This window comes from Micromesistius poutassou (genome assembly GCF_964030765.1).
Source record: "Micromesistius poutassou genome assembly, chromosome: 14".
NCBI classification, from domain to species: domain Eukaryota; kingdom Metazoa; phylum Chordata; class Actinopteri; order Gadiformes; family Gadidae; genus Micromesistius; species Micromesistius poutassou.
This window is the reverse complement of record NC_140284.1, coordinates 15,631,759-15,649,223: the sequence shown is the minus strand read 5'-3', so window position 1 is coordinate 15,649,223 and position 17,465 is coordinate 15,631,759. Positions and strand designations below refer to the sequence as shown.

At 46.7% G+C, this 17,465-nt stretch overlaps 1 protein-coding gene across 1 annotated transcript; it reads right to left on the bottom strand.

Annotated features, from left to right (window-relative positions):
* Nucleotides 1-86: 86 nt before the first annotated feature.
* On the bottom strand, nucleotides 87-15,689 carry ankrd10b (ankyrin repeat domain 10b). Its single transcript, XM_084478572.1, has 6 exons — nucleotides 15,349-15,689; nucleotides 14,306-14,458; nucleotides 12,377-12,468; nucleotides 3,050-3,318; nucleotides 2,177-2,278; nucleotides 87-839 (listed from the first exon to the last, which is right to left on the bottom strand). Exons 1-6 carry the CDS (start codon nucleotides 15,547-15,549, stop codon nucleotides 610-612), a joined length of 1,047 nt encoding a protein of 348 aa, XP_084334698.1. The 5' UTR covers nucleotides 15,550-15,689; the 3' UTR covers nucleotides 87-609.
* Between the last annotated feature and the right edge of the window lie 1,776 nt (nucleotides 15,690-17,465).

Sequence of the window (17,465 nt, the reverse complement as noted above, 5' to 3'; positions counted from 1 at the left end):
AACTATTAAGTAACTATAGCGACCAAATCAGTGATCTGCGCTTTGGGAATCAGAGATCATGAGAATAAACTGGTCTCTCCAAAAGATTGAAGGTTTAGTTTCACAAACCCTTTATTTGTAATTAATGAGCATCATGGTAATCATCCAATCAAACTTTTATCAAGAAATCTGAAAAATACATACAAGTCCTTAATTAAACAGGATTATCGGAGTACAGGCATTGGTTAAATACATCGATGCGTATTCGTTTCAAAATAAAACAAGTTAATAAAGTGTATTTAAAAAAACAAAGCTCAACATAGTGACCAATAAACTAATGGTATTGGTTCTAATAACGAAAACCTTAACACAGACATAACAAGTATATACATTGAAAACAGCACATTCTGTAATACAAGCCTTCCCTTCCATGTGGTTTATTTTTATTTTTTTGAACAAATGAGGTGAAGGCCTTCGAGACAAACATCTACCAGACCAGGACTCATGAGGACCAGGACTCAGGAGGCCCAGGACTCAGGAGGACCAGGACTCAGGAGGACCAGGACTCATGAGGACCAGGACTCAAGAGGACCAGGACTCAAGAGGACCAGGAGTCATGAGGACCAGGACTCAGGAGCCGTGGTAAAGCAGCATGGTGCTGAAGAACGCGTGGTCATAAAACTGCTCTGCCTTGACCGACGTCTGGTGCTCCAGCTGACTGCCTGCACTGGGGGCCTCGGCCACGTCCCTGTAGGCCAGCTGGTGGACACCGCTGTTTTCTGGGGTCCCCCCCCCGCTAGGGGCCCCTCGCTGGCTGTGGCCATTTGAGGAAAAATCCCCAGAGTGTGTTTCACCTGCCACTAGAGATGAGACAAAACCAGAATATAGAGGAGCGTTCACGTCACGCAGTAGAGAACCACAGTCATCAACACAGCAGAGGAGAGCCCAGCGGACGGAGCTGGACCCCCGTCACGTGCTGCAGGGTGGCGGACCACAGCCCTGGCTCCAGGTGGCCTGACTCCCTGTCCCCCTCAACGTCTCCCTGGGTGAGGAGAGCTCTCCAACAAACCAAGGTCTGTTGGAGAGTTCAGAACTCAACACCGGACTCAAGCCGGACTCAAAACAAACCCCTCCTGCGTTAAACACATGGGAGAACCGTACCAGCCCGGGACGTTCATTAAACAAACGTCTCGAGGCGTTTAATGAGCCCCCACGATGCAAAACATACCGACCCAGCCTCCATTTGTAAATGTCAAGTGTGATTGAGTCATTATCACTGAGCTTAACTTCCCTATACGGCCCTTCATGACATCAGGAGTCACAAGTGCAGCGTTTAATCTCCCAAACATGTGGACGGTCCACAGGAGAGCTCCAACTACCATCTTTACACCACATTTACACATTGAAGCATCAGCCTTCACCTCCACACTGAGGAAAGCTGCAGTGTAGCTCATCTCCATTAAAAACATTCATTATATGCTTTGGCTTATAGTGAAACTCTTCTCCAACAAATGAGAAGGAAGCTGTCAGGCTAAAGCTAAACGAAGAAGTCCCCTGAATAGATCTGAATCAAGAGGACCAAGGCACTGAACACACAATCTCTCCCTTCTGAGATCTTCTAAAACTAAGTTTTACATGTGTAGATACATGAATTTGGGCCCTCTATTTACATCCATCACAAAATCCTGACCGTTACTGGTCTACACATCACTGGTTATCATGTTCCTGTAAATTGCAAAGTAAAGTGCAAGAAAACCAACATTCTGTTTGCCAACCAAAATCTCTTACAACTCTTATAACCTTGACCAAAACAGACCAACAGACCTAACAAACGAGGGAGAATCATATATTACTCATCTTAAAAAAACGTGGAAAACCCATTATGTGACACAACTCTATTCCAAAACAACAAACTAAACCCCTAGAACAGCCGGTACAGCACCACGGCCCTCTGAAGCTAGGTGCTAACCCTCAGAAGCTAGGCGCTAACCCTCTAAAGCTAGAGGTAGGGGCTACGCCCTCTAGAGCTACGTCCTCTAGAGGTAGGCGTAGGAGTTGGTGCAGCGGCAGGGGGTCTGCATGGCGCCCACGGTGATGATGTCCTGCTCCCTGGGCGGGGCGGGGGCCCAGCCGTCCTCCCTCTGGTCCGTCCCGTGGGGCGGAGCCAACGGCCCGAAGATAAAGGGGGCGGGCCCACCTGAGGTTGAGGAGGCCTCCTCCAGCATGCTCTCCATCAGGTCCTCTCCCGCGTCGCCCAGCGGCCCGCCTCCGTTCAGCACTCCTGGGGGGAGGCCGAAGCCTGGGGGGGTAATGAGGAGCATGTTATAATGAGGTTTTAATGAGGAACATGTTATGAGGTTTTAATGAGGAGCATGTTATAATGAGGAGCATGTTATAATGAGGTTTTAATGAGGAACATGTTATGAGGCTTTAATGAGGAGCATGTTATAATGAGGAGCATGTTATAATGAGGTTTTAATGAGGAACATGTTATAATGAGCATGTTATAATGAGGAACATGTTATAATGAGGAGCAGGTTATAATGAGGTTTTAATGAGGAACATGTTATAATGAGGAGCATGTTATGAGGTTTTAATGAGGAACATGTTATAATGAGGAGCATGTTATAATGAGGTTTTAATGAGGAACATGTTATAATGAGGAGCATGTTATAATGAGGAACATGTTATAATGAGGAGCATGTTATAATGAGGAGCATGTTATGAGGTTTTAATGAGGAACACATCTTAATGAGCATGGTTTAATGAGGTTATAATGAGGAGCATGGTTTAATGAGGTTATAATGAGGAGCATGGTTTAATGAGGTTAAAATGAGGAGCATGGTTTAATGAGGTTATAATGAGGAGCATGGTTTAATGAGGTTATAATGAGGAGCATGGTTTAATGAGGTTATAATGAGGAGCATGGTTTAATGAGGTTATAATGAGGAGCATGGTTTAATGAGGTTATAATGAGGAGCATGGTTTAATGAGGTTATAATGAGGAGCATGGTTTAATGAGGTTATAATGAGGAGCATGGTTTAATGAGGAGCATGGTTCGGGGCGTACCGTTGGTTCTTGGCTTCTTAAACTGACTGGCCTCCATGCCGTCAAACGACCGCTTCCTGTTCGGGGCTCCGGACAGGAAGCTGCGGCCCTGGAGGGCCGGGTGGGCGTGGCCCCCGTTGGGGGCGGACCCGTTCGGGCAGAACCCCGGGCCCTGGGAGGGGACCAGGTTTCGCTGGAGGTTCTGGGCGTTGAAGAGGACCTCAGCGCACTCCCGGAAGCCCTGGGCGTGGGCCAGGTCGGCCGCGGTCAGCCCGCTGGCGTTCCTCAGGCTGTACGACAGGAAGGACACGCGTCAGCACGCCCCCGGGGACCGCGTGGGCACAACCAATCAGCACGCACTCACCAGGCACCCAAGAGGACACACAGACAAACACCGTCCACACACACTCACACACACACACACACGGCCTGCACTGAGCTATCCTCGTCATCGATGATGGATGACGTATGATCCTTCTGGGATCATATTCCATAACACAGCTAAAAGCCTGAGTAAAAAGTGCTGGAATAAGGGGAACGATATCTGCTGCAAGAGGATATGATTCGGATGAATAACGATAGTTTCAATGAAGGGCTGAGCAGTCTGGTTGATCCGCTGATGGTACCTCCTCTAGTGTCGACAGGTTGGGCCTTGGACTGGGACGTGGACTGGGACGTGGACTGGGATGTGGACTGGGCTGTGGACTGGGCTGTGGAGGTCCTGCTGGTCGTCAAGAGAGGAGAGGAGACGGTGTGATCGCTGTCTTCATCTGAGACACAAGCTCTTGGTCAAACCCAGAAGGTGGAATCAACTGTTCTTGGTTCTTATTAATAATAGGGTGAAATTAAACAGAAACAGGAGACAGGACATCAAGGAGCGTGGTCAGCGGCCAAGGAGGGCGATTCTTCTTCACTTCTCCAACATGTAGGTCAGGGTCTGGACGCCATGGGTCCAGGAAGTAGATGAGTCTTCTGTGTCGTCACTTCCTGCTCGGGTTCCATCAGCGTCAAGCGGTGGAATCACAAGAAGGAAGTTCAGAACGAGGAATGAAGAAGGGCCTCGAGCACTCAGAGTCCGGAACCCTTGAAGCCCCGGGAAGCTTGATCCATCCCTGTCTTCATCAGCCCTGGATCAATAACTTCATCAGCCCTGGATCAATAACTTCATCAGCCCTGGATCCAGAGCTCAGCCCTTCTGGGACAACCGTCCCTGGCAGCAGAACCTCCTCATGTCCCGGTGCAGCAGGTATCTGAACTATGGGGGGATTATGAACAAGCAAACAATGCAGTGACTTCAACATAATCTTTGGGTTTTTATTAGTGATGGAAACAATGTCATTGGTTGAAGATACCATAATATTAACTAAGTATATACTTAAGGGAATAGATTTAGGCAAAGGGGAGGCAGTGGTTTCTTATAAGTGGTAAACAAGCTTCTAAAGAAGTGTAACACGGCTCCATGGAGGGTATTTAACCATAGATGCCCAACGGTAAATATATCCAACTGCCAAGTTGAAATACACTGCTGCGGTTGTTTGGAGGCTAAGGGCCACAGGATACTGGTGAACAGAGCTCTCAAGAACATAGTGGGTCTTTGTGTAAATAATGAGGTGGAGCCACACCTTCAGGCTTTCTCTTGGGGGGGGGGGGGGGGGGAGTAATATACCTCCAGCTAGTCTTCACGGAGGTACTAATGCACTATTCTAAAGGTCTCCTCTAAGAACACTGTATGTTCTTACTACAAACTGTCCATAATGTTATCATATGATAAATAATATAATAAATATAATAAGAGTCTAAAAGGAAGTATGTTGAACCAAGTGACATTGCCTCCCAAACACGGGAACTAGATTTGGTCTCACTAAAAGGCCATTGTTTGCTTATTCGTAGATAAAAACTAAATCAAATCATTAACTGTTCCTTCTCTCCCGCTAAACAGGTCAATTAAGTTCAGGAAATGGTGCACATGAAAAACATTTTCTGTAGAAACACATCAATCTGAATAGTCCCCGCAAATGAACGCTTCCAAAGCCCCAGGTGGTCTAGTCTCGCGTGGTTGGTGGATGGTCTCACTTAAAGGTGGGTGGTCTCACTTAAAGGTGGATGGTCTCACTTAAAGGTGGGTGGTCTCACTTAAGGGTGGCTGGTCTCACGTAAGGATGGATGGTCTCACTTAAAGGTGGATGGTCTCACTTAAAGGTGGGTGGTCTCACTTAAGGGTGGATGGTCTCACTTAAAGGTGGGTGGTCTCACTTAAAGGTGGGTGGTCTCACTTAAGGATGGATGGTCTCACTTAAAGGTTGTGGTCTCACTTAAGGCTGGAATGGTCTCACTTAAGGGTGAATTGTCTCACTTAAGGATGGATGGTTTCATGTCGCTGCTCGGTTGAGAATTCAGCAGCAGGTAGCAGGGCACAGTGAATCTAATGGTGTTTACACCAGGTAGCAGGGCAAAGTGAATCTAATGGTTTTTACACCAGGTAGCAGGGCAAAGGGGATCTAATGGTGTTTACACCAGGTAGCAGGGCAAAGGGGATCTAATGGTGTTTACACCAGGTAGCAGGGCATCTAATGGTGTTTACACCAGGTAGCAGGGCACAGGGGATCTAATGGTGTTTACACCAGGTAGCAGGGCATCTAATGGTGTTTACACCAGGTAGCAGGGCACAGGGGATCTAATGGTGTTTACAACAGGTAGCAGGGCAAAGGGGATCTAATGGTGTTTACACCAGGTAGCAGGGCATCTAATGGTGTTTACACCAGGTAGCAGGGCACAGTGAATCTAATGGTGTTTACACCAGGTAGCAGGGCACAGTGAATCTAATGGTGTTTACACCAGGTAGCAGGGCACAGTGAATCTAATGGTGTTTACACCAGGTAGCAGGGCACAGGGGATCTAATGGTGTTTACACCAGGTAGCAGGGCACAGGGGATCTAATGGTGTTTACACCAGGTAGCAGAGCATGTGTGTGTGTGTAATATTGTAGAAAACCAACAACTGTACAATAGTTGAATCATAATAAGCAAATATAACTAGTATAATGTGGGTTATGACTCAGCTGGCTGCAGCTGCTCAGTTAACCGGACTAATCTCTTTGAATGCTTTTCAATTTCTCGGATATTGTCGTAATTTTCTTTATTCCGTCTCTGAGGGGGACCGACATGAGTTTTAAATTCATCTTTCAGACTAGCATAGATCAAATAAACAGTAATACTATATCTTACTACATGATAGGTGATTAGCAGTAATAATGGTGCACAGTGAGACCAAACACCAACCACCAGAGTAAAGGTGTCTCCTCACCCCGTCAGGCAGGACAATTAAAGGAAGCGTTAATTCGTAGTAAATGCCCGCTCTCTGATCTCCTCTTACTAGTCTCTATCTCCCAGCTCCCTGTCATCATGCTACATGGTGGGACTCACATGACTAACCTGTCCTCACAAGGGGATCCTATGGTTAGTTAAAAATAATAAATCAAAAGAATAAACTCATTACAGAAACAATTATGAATGGCAAAGCATGCATGTCTAAAAAAAACGTACATATTCAATTTAACGTTTTGATTCATAAAGTCCTAGCATTAAAACCAATCACCGCAAGAAATACCTCAACAGTTTGCCCGAGTGGAGGTAGGAAGCGATAGTGAGAACACTCAAAGCCACAACAGTGCAGCTATCCCAGGGAACGGGGCAGCAGTGTCTATTCTCCCCCTTTCAAGGATTACTTGACCAAACCAAGTCATTTCCAATTCAATGGCTGCAAAACATTAAAACGTAGGGTTCTGTTCCGTTAACAGTACAGAATTTATTTCGTACTTATTGCCACTTTCAGGAAAGAAAGGTGACAAAAGATCAGATGTCAAAACAGACTGTATGATATCATGGGGTTAATATTGTAAGTGACAGACAGATAAAACAGTTTTAATAGGCGAAATAATCTGCATTATAACTTGACAGTGTAAAACTATTGCAACAAGATGTAAGCAGTATACAGTTACTAGGTCGTCTAACCCTCCACCAAGCGCCAACGGTTGACTACTCTAAAGGCAGCCGCTATGCACTAACCCAGCTACCACTGAGGAGGCTCATGACAAACCTAAAATGCATTCAAGATTTGGGTTTAATTTCATAGGGTCACACTAGTTATATAATGAAACTAATGTTTATTCAGGTTTGATGTTTTAGAGTCACAATATTTGATCTGAAATTCCATGATTTATTTGCAGCACAAACGGTTGTCGGTCAAATTAAATGTACTCAAGTGTATCAAATGTTTCACGATGATATTTTCAACATATACCGACGTTTCTAGTGCATTAGGGAAGTATTCAGACCAATCCTCCATTCCTCATTCTTTAGATGTTTCTAGAACCTGATTGGGCTTCCCTCAGGGTCCTTTCCAGTTGATGAGTTGTCTAGGGAACATTTCTTCTTTGGGGGGATTCAGAAGACCGGAGTAGTTTCCATCAGTGGAAGAAGCTGGAATCTCCCAGAATCCCCCTGGGGCTGGCAGGCTAATGAAGGGGGCACTGTGGAAGAGGCCTCCATCTTTGAGATGCCCAGGAGAACCCAGATGGAGGTGTGGTTTCTTCAGGATGTGACAGTTTCTGTCAGCATGGTCTTGGTTCACCACCTCGTCATTAACCATTCAGGAGGTGGAGCGCCGTGATGCCGGCCTCATGCAGTGAGGACGTCTTTATTTGCAGGTTCTGGACGAGTCAGGATGGAGTGAAAGATCAACAGAACAAACGGAAGAGAGATCTTTGGTGAAAACCTGATCCAAAATGATCAGGACCTCAGAAGAGGGGAAAGGTTTCTCCTAGAAGGAGGAACGATTGGCCCACAGCCAAGAATGCAAATCGCAGGAGAGGCTTCGGACTCTCTGAATATCTGTGGGGCCCAGCTCGACGGAAACACCTCTGGAACCGCGGCTGGGAAGCCCCCCCGACTTGGGGGACGATGGAAGGGGAGAAGAATGGAAGGCCTTCCCCAGATATATCCGTCATGTCCTCAAGAAGACTGGTGAGTGTAGTCAGTGCAGAAAGCAGTTCAACAAAGAACCAAGTAACGGCGTGGAGGCATACATGAGTCTGCTTAAAAAGTACAGTAGCATGTTCTCCCTTTACATTGTGGGGTAGAACATGTGGAATGAGGAGTTGATGTTTCAATGAGTGGTTGGCTCCGAATACTTTCCCAATGCACTGTACCGTGTTGGCTCTCCGCCTCACTTGGTCATGGTAAATGGTGCTGGTGAATCATGCTTTCTCTAGGAACGGATTTAGACTGATTACAGTCAGTTTAATACCGACAGCCCAACATTTAAGTTCCTGTTTGGAGATGGGTCCAGGAAAGATTCAACTGGGGACAGAATCTGGCATTGCAGACACAATGAGTACTTATTCAAAGGTACAAAATGCACATTGGTATGAAAATCTAAAATAATAATCGCTATAGACATTTCATAATATACATTGTATGTATACGCATTCTATGCTTGTAACATTTAGTTAGTTAAGTATGTTTGTCTTTTTGGAATTTCAAATCAAATTAAAATATTTTCACTTATATTCTTGTATATATATTCTTATCATTTTATACCAGGAATTGCTTCCCACTATTATCTTATTTTATTGGCCATCACATTTTTACAACTATACATCTATTTTTTTATATACTATTATCGTAATACATGGTTATGAATTAAACCATAATAGTGTATTATTTGGTAGTTTGTGAAGCTGACGATTGTGAGATCATTCATACTGAGTTTAGTGATTACTTTCTAATCTCACTGAATTATTTAAAACCATCTTTTAAATCGTACATCTGTTTCGTATTTTTTTTATAAAAGATTCATAAAATAATGAATGAACGTGAAGAGATTATATTAAGTTGTGTAGAAGGCTAATAATGTTCCATCTCTGGCCCTGGCCACACCTGCCAGTAACATGGGTCTTGGGGTGGGATCCCAAGAGGAAGGCTCCACCGACGTCAGCCCGCACCTGGCCTTGGAACGCATCCCAGAGACCACTCGGGTCTGAACTTGCTTGCCTCTTTATAAGCAAATTAACATTCTTCCTTTCTGCCTGGTCTTCCCTTTAAAGAGAACTCTAAAGTACACAGAGTCTATTCCTTAGCCAATCAAATCGCACAAGATGTTTGACGCACTCATACATTATCTCTATTTTGATTGACTTTAACATCTCTGGTACGCTCACCCTTCATTTAGATAATCACCCCACAACCTGTACTGGGAGCTGTCCTCTGTGATGGGGTCACCCTGTACTGGGAGCTGTCCTGTGATGGGGTCACCCTGTACTGGGAGCTGTCCTGTGATGGGGTCACCCTGTACTGGGAGCTGTCCTGTGATGGGGTCACCCTGTACTGGGAGCTGTCCTGTGATGGGGTCACCCTGTACTGGGAGCTGTCCTGTGATGGGGTCACCCTGTGATGGGGGTTTACACCAGGTGTCAGAGGGTCTTTGAGGCTGTTACTTCCTGAGAAGATGACGTATTTACGATTGACTTCCTGTTAGTAGACGTTGGTATCAAATCATACATGCTCATACAAGCATTTAATATTTCATTTTCCTCAAGGTCTCTCTAACAATCAGCTCATTTAAAACACTAAAGTTTAGAACATGTCTGGCCCCATGTGTGGCTTTGTGTAAATCTGATGACCTGTTATCACCTTCATTTACTCTGTTAGATGTTTTGTGTATATTAAGTATAAATATATTGTAGTTATTAAATGTGTATTCTTATATATAAGTTGAAGTTAATTTTAAACTTGAGTTACAGAAGACATCTTAAAGTTGTCATGAGCCTCTTTCCCACCTAGTCTGGCTGTACTTTCCTGCCGGCAGCGAGCCTCCTTATCTTTGGAACATAAGCTAAAAAAGGACATGACGTAAGAAACAATTCTACAGCCTGCAGGGAAAAAACAAGTTAATCATCATCACATCAGTGCCCACAGAAGCAGATGACCAAACGCACATCCTCTCATCCTGGCATTAGGTAAGCCACCAGAGGTCCAGGCATGCTGTGTCTAGCCCGCTAGTGAACAAACATGTTCTACATAGAGCATTGCACGCCAATCTGAAAAGGGTCTTATTGCGTTAAGTGGTTCATTGACCGTACACTATGTGGGAAGCTTTAGCCACTAATATTGAGATCTCTTACCGGGAGCAGACTGCTCTGCAGTTAATAAGCCAGCTTGAGTGTCTAGAAATGTGCTGATTCTGTGTATCCACTGTGAACTACATCAGTGTTACATAGTTGTCAACATGCCCTTTCAGTATTAATTAAGACCGGGGAGCAGGTCATACATTCACAGCATGTGTTTACACTCTGGTGCTATCTGATTACTGGACTATGAGGGTGTCAGCATGAAACAGCTCATTGCAGAAATCAAATTCATAATAGATTGCATTTCAATATAATGCTCAGGTGATTTTACTTAAGTTGACTATTTTTCTCTTCAACATGTATCATCTAATTAATACTGACTGATGATGACAGTAGGAGGTGAGGTCACTACAATACTTAATAATTGGCTTTAAGCAACTTGGAAGAGTAAACTGGTTTGGGTAATTATTTTGAGCTCAATCCTTTCTATGATACAAAAGAATCCAGATACTAGTTTTGGTCTGACACACTGACACATTCTTTCATTAACTATTACCATGTCAGATCAGGGTGTGTACATCTAGACGCCCTTCTGGGCGTCTGCAACAATGGCCTTAAATTCAACAACATTCAGGTGAAAGAGATCCGTCTGCACCAGAGTACTCTTACTGTATTTATACTCATCACTTCACTGATGTTTGCTTTGAAATGCAAGGACTCTTTAGTACCTTGCTGTACTGACAGCCATATATTGTCTCTCTTCCCTCAGACAAATGTACTTATTGTAAGTCGCTTTGGATAAAAGCATCTGCTATATGTAAATGATAGTAGCGTGCCTAGTTATGTCTCTAACAACATCCTGAGCCTCATCAGCTGAGTACCTACACTGTGCGTCATAAATACTTATTGTGCAACAAAAGCTGCTTTTAATTTGATGCGACAGAAGGCAGCATTCACACTGACACTAACTCAGACAGAGAGGATGTGCACCTGGTCATCTGGGTCAGCTGAGCACCCAATACATTGAACCAAACAAGGGGTTAGAAATCAAACCACACTCTATAACAAAGATCATGCAACATGGCCTGCTAGGCTCACATCAGCGTCAAGTTCCTCTCTGCTGTGTATAATGAACAATGAACATTGTTTCTTAAACCTTTAAACGTTTAGCTTCACAAAACGTGAATGACAGGATGTAACCACCTCTGCTTACATCATCATTTCAGCAGAGCATAAATAATAATTATTTTACAGCTGAGTTATAATCTTTATTATCTATCTTGAAGAATCCAATTACATTTTAACTGATTAATACACCATTATACACAGAGAGAAACCTGATGTGAATTGTTTATTATACAGTTTCTATAATTGTTCTAAATGTTACATTTGCAGGGGAACACCACCAAAACATGCAAACTAGAGTTATAGGTTTTCTCTTTAAATGAAAGAGTGAGGAGTGAGTGTGCCCAGTGTTGTTGAATATTGAACTACCAATATTAAGGACTGGCCCCAAATCTGTTAATAAATGGCTATTATTTGATTAACGATTAATGTAAATTAATATAATCCAGATATTTAACCATCAAAGGATAGAAAGCTTATGGGGCCAGGAACGTGATATTCTAGCCAGTGGGTAATATTCAAAGCCAAGTGTGGAGCTGCCCCTGAATGTGACCATCTAGATACAGAGGTCATCAGGGTTCATCTAGAGCTTTACCACAGCAAGCCAATCCTACCTATCACCGTGGAAACGGGATCTCCTACCCATCACCGCAGAAACGGGATCTCTTATCGATCACCGTGGAAACGGGATCTTCTACCTCTCACCGTAGAAACGGGATCTCTTATCGATCACCGTGGTAATGGGATCTCCTACCTCTCACCATGGAAACGGGATCCCTACAGGCCAGGAGGTTTGGTGGTGTCCCCTGCAGAAGGTGTGTGAGGTGGTGGTGGTGTCCCCTGCAGAAGGTGTGTGAGGTGGTGGTGGTGTCCCCTGCAGAAGGTGTGTGAGGTGGTGGTGGTGTCCCCTGCAGAAGGTGTGTGAGGTTTGGTGGTGTCCCCTGCAGAAGGTGTGTGAGGTGTGGATGGTGTCTCTGCAGAAGGTGTGTGAGGTGTGGATGGTGTCTCTGCAGAAGGTGTGTGAGGTGGTGGTGTCTCTGCAGAAGGTGTGTGAGGTGGTGGTAGTAGAGACAGACGGAGGGAGGAGCCAGACTTACTCAGCCTGGGCGCCCTGCGTCAACAGAGCCCTCACACACTCCAGGCTACCTGCACGGGCAGCCTTGTGGACCGGGGCCTCTCCCACATAGTCCTGGGGAGGAGATCAACCAACATGGTCACATGACCGGGTGTCAACCAATCACACACGGGCACATGGCCTCGGTCAGTCTCCAAAGTAACGTGTTCTGCAGCCAAACTGACTGTGGAATCGACTCCCCTCCCTTCCCCCTCCCCTCCAGAGATCAGACGCAGGCTGGAGGAAGACGAGGGTGTGAACTTACACCCCCCCTAGACAAACAGGGCGGGGGGGGGGGGCCGTCTGTTACCCCGCCTAAATGTAGGTCAGGAAAGTGCTGCAGTTAACCTCAGCTGCACCTCTCAGGATCCAGGGAGGCCTGAACTAATCCTGATAGGTCCTGGCAGTCTGGAGCCAACACACGCTGCACTAGACACACTGTGAGTATCAGAGCCAACACACTCCTGCACTAGACACACTGAGTATCAGAGCCAACACACGCTGCACTAGACACACTGAGTATCAGAGCCAACACACGCTGCACTAGACACACTGTGAGTATCAGAGCCAACACACGCTGCACTAGACACACTGTGTGTATCAGCGCCAACACACTGCACTAGACACACTGTGTGTATCAGAGCCAACACACACTGCACTATACACTCTGTATCAGAGCCAACACACACTGCACTAGACACACTCTTTATCAGCACCAACACACACTGCACTAGCACACTGTATCTGAGCCAACACACGCTGCACTAGACACACTCTGTGTATCAGAGCCAACACACACTGCACTAGACACACTGTGTGTATTAGGCCTGGGCAATAAAACAATAAATTATCATATTGTGATAGACTTTTGATCAATATCAATATAAAACATGTTCAATATATATCGATAAGAGACTGGACCACCGAATCTAGCAGCTGGGTTTGTTACACAAACACGGTTCCATACTTATTTACAATATTTGAGTGTTTTTCATTGTTGTATCGACATAGTATTTATCAGTGAAGAATGGTGGAAGGTCATATTAAGTGTTAAACAGAAGTGTTTAAATCCAGCATGGTAATTCCTAGTCTTAGGTCATTAAAATGATCAATAGTTCATTGATAATATCATAAAGTTATATTGTGATGTCTTTCAGCCATATCACCCAAGCCTAGTGTGTATTTGAGCCAACACACGCTGCACTAGACACACTGTGTATCAGAGCCAACACACGCTGCACTAGACACACTGTGTGTGTATCTGAGCCAACACACGCTGCACTAGACACACTCTGTGTATCAGAGCCAACACACACTGCACTAGACACAATCTGTGTATCAGAGCCAACACACATCATCACACATCATCCTCACTGGGTCTGATCCTTCTTGAGATCAGCAGAGATCAGTCTGTTCCTCTCTGATCAACGTGACACTCTGTTATGACCACAGCCTTCACTGGAGAGGAATATATACCATGGCAACCCTCATAGCAACCACCAGCTGGTTTATTGTATTGTTAGCATCCTCTGTATCAAATCCTCAGATCATGTATTAACAGTCTCTGTGGTATCAGATCATGTATTAAGGTACGTGAGGTGTGTGTCTGGCCCCTACCTGTTACTGATCATGTATTAAGGTACGTGAGGTGTGTGTCTGGCCCTACCTGTTACTGATCATGTATTAAGGTACGTGAGGTGTGTGTCTGGCCCTACCTGTTACTGATCATGTATTAAGGTACGTGAGGTGTGTGTCTGGCCCTACCTGTTACTGATCATGTATTAAGGTACGTGAGGTGTGTGTCTGGCCCTACCTGTTACTGATCATGTATTAAGGTACGTGAGGTATGTGTCTGGCCCTACCTGTTACTGATCATGTATTAAGGTACGTGTGGATGCAGTCTGGCCCCTACCTGTTTCCTAATGTCCGCCCCGGTTTGCAACAGCCACAGCAGGCAGGCGGGGTGGCCCCCGAAGGCAGCGATGTGGGTGGGGGTCTGGGCGAAGCGCGACGTCACTGCGTTCACACCGCAGCCCACCGCCACCAGACGCATCACGCACTCCAGCTGGGGGGGTTAGTCAACAGGTTAGTTAACCTCAGGTTAGTTAACAACTCATCACACACTCCAGCTGGGGAGGTTAGTTAACAGGTGAGTCCACAGGTTAGTTAACAACAGGTGAGTTAACAACAGGTTAGTCAACAACTCATCACACACTCCAGCTGGGGAGGTTAGTTAACAGGTGAGTCCACAGGTTAGTTAACAGGTAAGTTAACAACAGGTGAGTTAACAACTCATCACGAACTCCAGCTGGGGACACACGGGTTAATTAACCATAGGTTAGTTAACGACAGATTAGTTCACAGCTCATCACTCCTTCTCCAGCTGATGAGACACGGGTTAGTTAACAACAGGTTAGTTAACAGGTTTGTTAACAACTCTTCGTCTAATTCATTCACTAACTTCCACACTAAATACACACGGTCAGATCTCAGAGTCGTTCTGATGATAAGCCATAACGGTCGACTTGGCGCGCTCAGTTTTTGAACGAAGCGGCGGACACGAGAGCCTTTGATCTCTCCGTGTTCCCGCCGGACGCCACACCTCCGCGCGGGCAGGATGGACATGGCGCCAACGGGCCCGCCGGGAGGAGGCGTTAGACAGACCGGGAAGAACGGGAGCTAACATAGGAGCCCCGGGAGGTCGACCCGTCTCCCGCCGTGGAGGATGCTCGGTAAACGGCGCGAGGAGGCGTCTGTTCCCGCCACGGAACCTCGACGGCTAACGGTTCAACACCCGGGAACCGTGTGCGCAGTTGGCAACCATTACGAGCACACGGTCGAGCGCGTTCACACCGGGAAGCGTGCACGCGCTCTCTGTACACAACTCCACGTTCTCGACATGAAAATAACCAGTAGTGCAATAACCAGTATAACCAGCAGCGGCCGTGGAGCTACCTGTCCGAAGTGCGCGGCCCAGTGGATCGGCGTCCAGCCGTAGAACGAGTCCTCCGCCGTGAGCTCCGCGGGGCTCGTGACGCCCCGGAGGAGGTCGCACAGCGCGCCCACGTCCCCGTCCCGGCACGCGCGGTGCAGCGGGAAGCGGAGGTTCAGCACCTCCTCGCTCGAGAACCCGGACGACTCCGCTTCTCCCGACATCGTGGCCCGAGACGGACGGAAACGAGGCAGACACGACGGCTCACCGCTCCGGTACGACGGGTGGGATTTTCCGGTCGTCAAGATTCCCGAATTAGACCCCCGCCTCAACGTCTGCGACTGCGTGCTTCTGCCTGACTACACACGCGCAGAAGAGCGGGAGGCGCGCGCTAACGATGGATTGAAACTTGAGAAGCTCGGCGGGGAGCCGCAAGCTGCGGGGCGGACCACGTTCAAAACACGGAGCGGATTCTGCTTTCAAAGGGGCGGGCCGCGTTCAAAATACGGAGCGGATTCAGCTTTCAAAGGGGCGGACCGCGTTCAAAACACGGAGCGGATTCAGCTTGTAAAGGGGCGGGACAAGGCAGCTCGTGACCCCTTCTTCAGAACCACAAGGTTGTTGGTTTGAATCCCGTCGAGCTTTGTCTTCTCCGACACACCCGACAGTTTTCGGCCTGACCGCTAGGGGGAGACAGACTCACCCGGCAGTCTGCGGCCAGACCACTAGGGGGAGACACTCACCCTGCAGTCCGCGGCCTGACCGCTAGGGGGAGACACTCACCCTGCAGTTTGCGGCCTGACCGCTAGGGGGAGACACTCACCCGGCAGTCTGCGGCCAGACCACTAGTATAGGGGGAGACACTCACCCTGCAGTCTGAGACCTGACCGCTAGAGGGAGACAGACGACCACATGCTGAACTAGGTCAAACCCTACAGGTTCTTTTTCGTCCCGAGGGGGAGTAGGGATCAGCGTCATGACGTCAATACTACTTCAATGTTAAAAGTACTTAGGGCGATGAGGTCGGAAGGTTCACTCTGATTCGGTTCCACGTTGACTAGTAGCCTCTGAAGCGGCCGACGCCCCCTGTCCGCTAACACAACCGCGTCCTCTTAATGTTTCTGCGTTTCATTTTGTTTCTTTTGGCCATGGAAGGGGATGAAGACAGTTATAACCAGAATTATTACTACAATAATTATATAACGAAGATAAGAATAATACAACTAACAATTGTAAAGTTCAGTGTTATTATTCACGTTGTCATCGTTATTGGTTATTATTATAATATTAATTGTGATTTTATAGCATAACTATATTATTGCACAGCAGCCTGAAGGAGAGGGGAGGGGTGACGTAGCGCAGCGTCGCCTGCGGGACTTGCGTCAGCACATCTCACTGCGATGACGTCATGTCTCTCTTGACTCGCGCTCGTCTGGAGCTCGGTGGCGCGTGGTCATAGTGGGCTCAAAACACATGTTCCCCCTGATGCTCTGCATTAGTATAAGTATTACCTCTAAAATACACATTCTTCCTGATATTTTGTATTCATATAATTATCATGATCTGAAATACACATCCTCATCCCCATGTTCTGTATTCAGTCGTATTATCTCTCCGCCTGGAGCAGTGCAGCTCTACGCTGCAGGTCTATGCTGTTCTCTCCTCGGTGTTCTCCAGTTGCGGAGCTCCAGCCTCCCAGTAGGACTCTGTGAGGCCGGCGGGTCTGTGACTCCATGACCTCCGTCGCACAGGAGCACAACCAAAAGACCCCCCCCCCCCTCCCAGGGGGGGTCATGGTGCGTTCCATATGCCTCGGACACCGGCCTTCCGAGGTCCAAGTGGGGAAATCTCCCGGATTTCTTGCAGCATTTCTCTGAGGCACGCCCCCTTTTGGTCCCGCCCCCTCGGAATTCTGAGAGTAGTCCGAGCTCAGTGATGACGCTCTCAACAAAAATGGCTGTGCCCGTGAAGAGATTTATTTTTGTTATTTTTTTATTTTTGGTTATTGTTGGTCATGGTTTTAAATGCTCTTACACACTTGATTACATTGCTACTTAATTCCGGTCACCAATGTATACATTGCATGGTCTTGCTGTGTGTGCAATACAATGTAAAGTTGTGTTGTCCGTTTTCGAGCTGG

Excerpts from the sequence above, each read along its gene's own strand:
- ankrd10b (XM_084478572.1), bottom strand. The coding sequence starts at position 15,549 with ATGTCGGGAGAAGCGGAGTCGTCCGGGTTCTCGAGCGAGGAGGTGCTG. Across the intron at positions 12,469-14,305 it reads GGGCGGACATTAGGAAACAG|GACTATGTGGGAGAGGCCCC; the intron begins GTAGGGGCCAGA and ends TCTCCTCCCCAG. Across the intron at positions 2,279-3,049 it reads TAAGAAGCCAAGAACCAACG|GCTTCGGCCTCCCCCCAGGA; the intron begins GTACGCCCCGAA and ends TTACCCCCCCAG.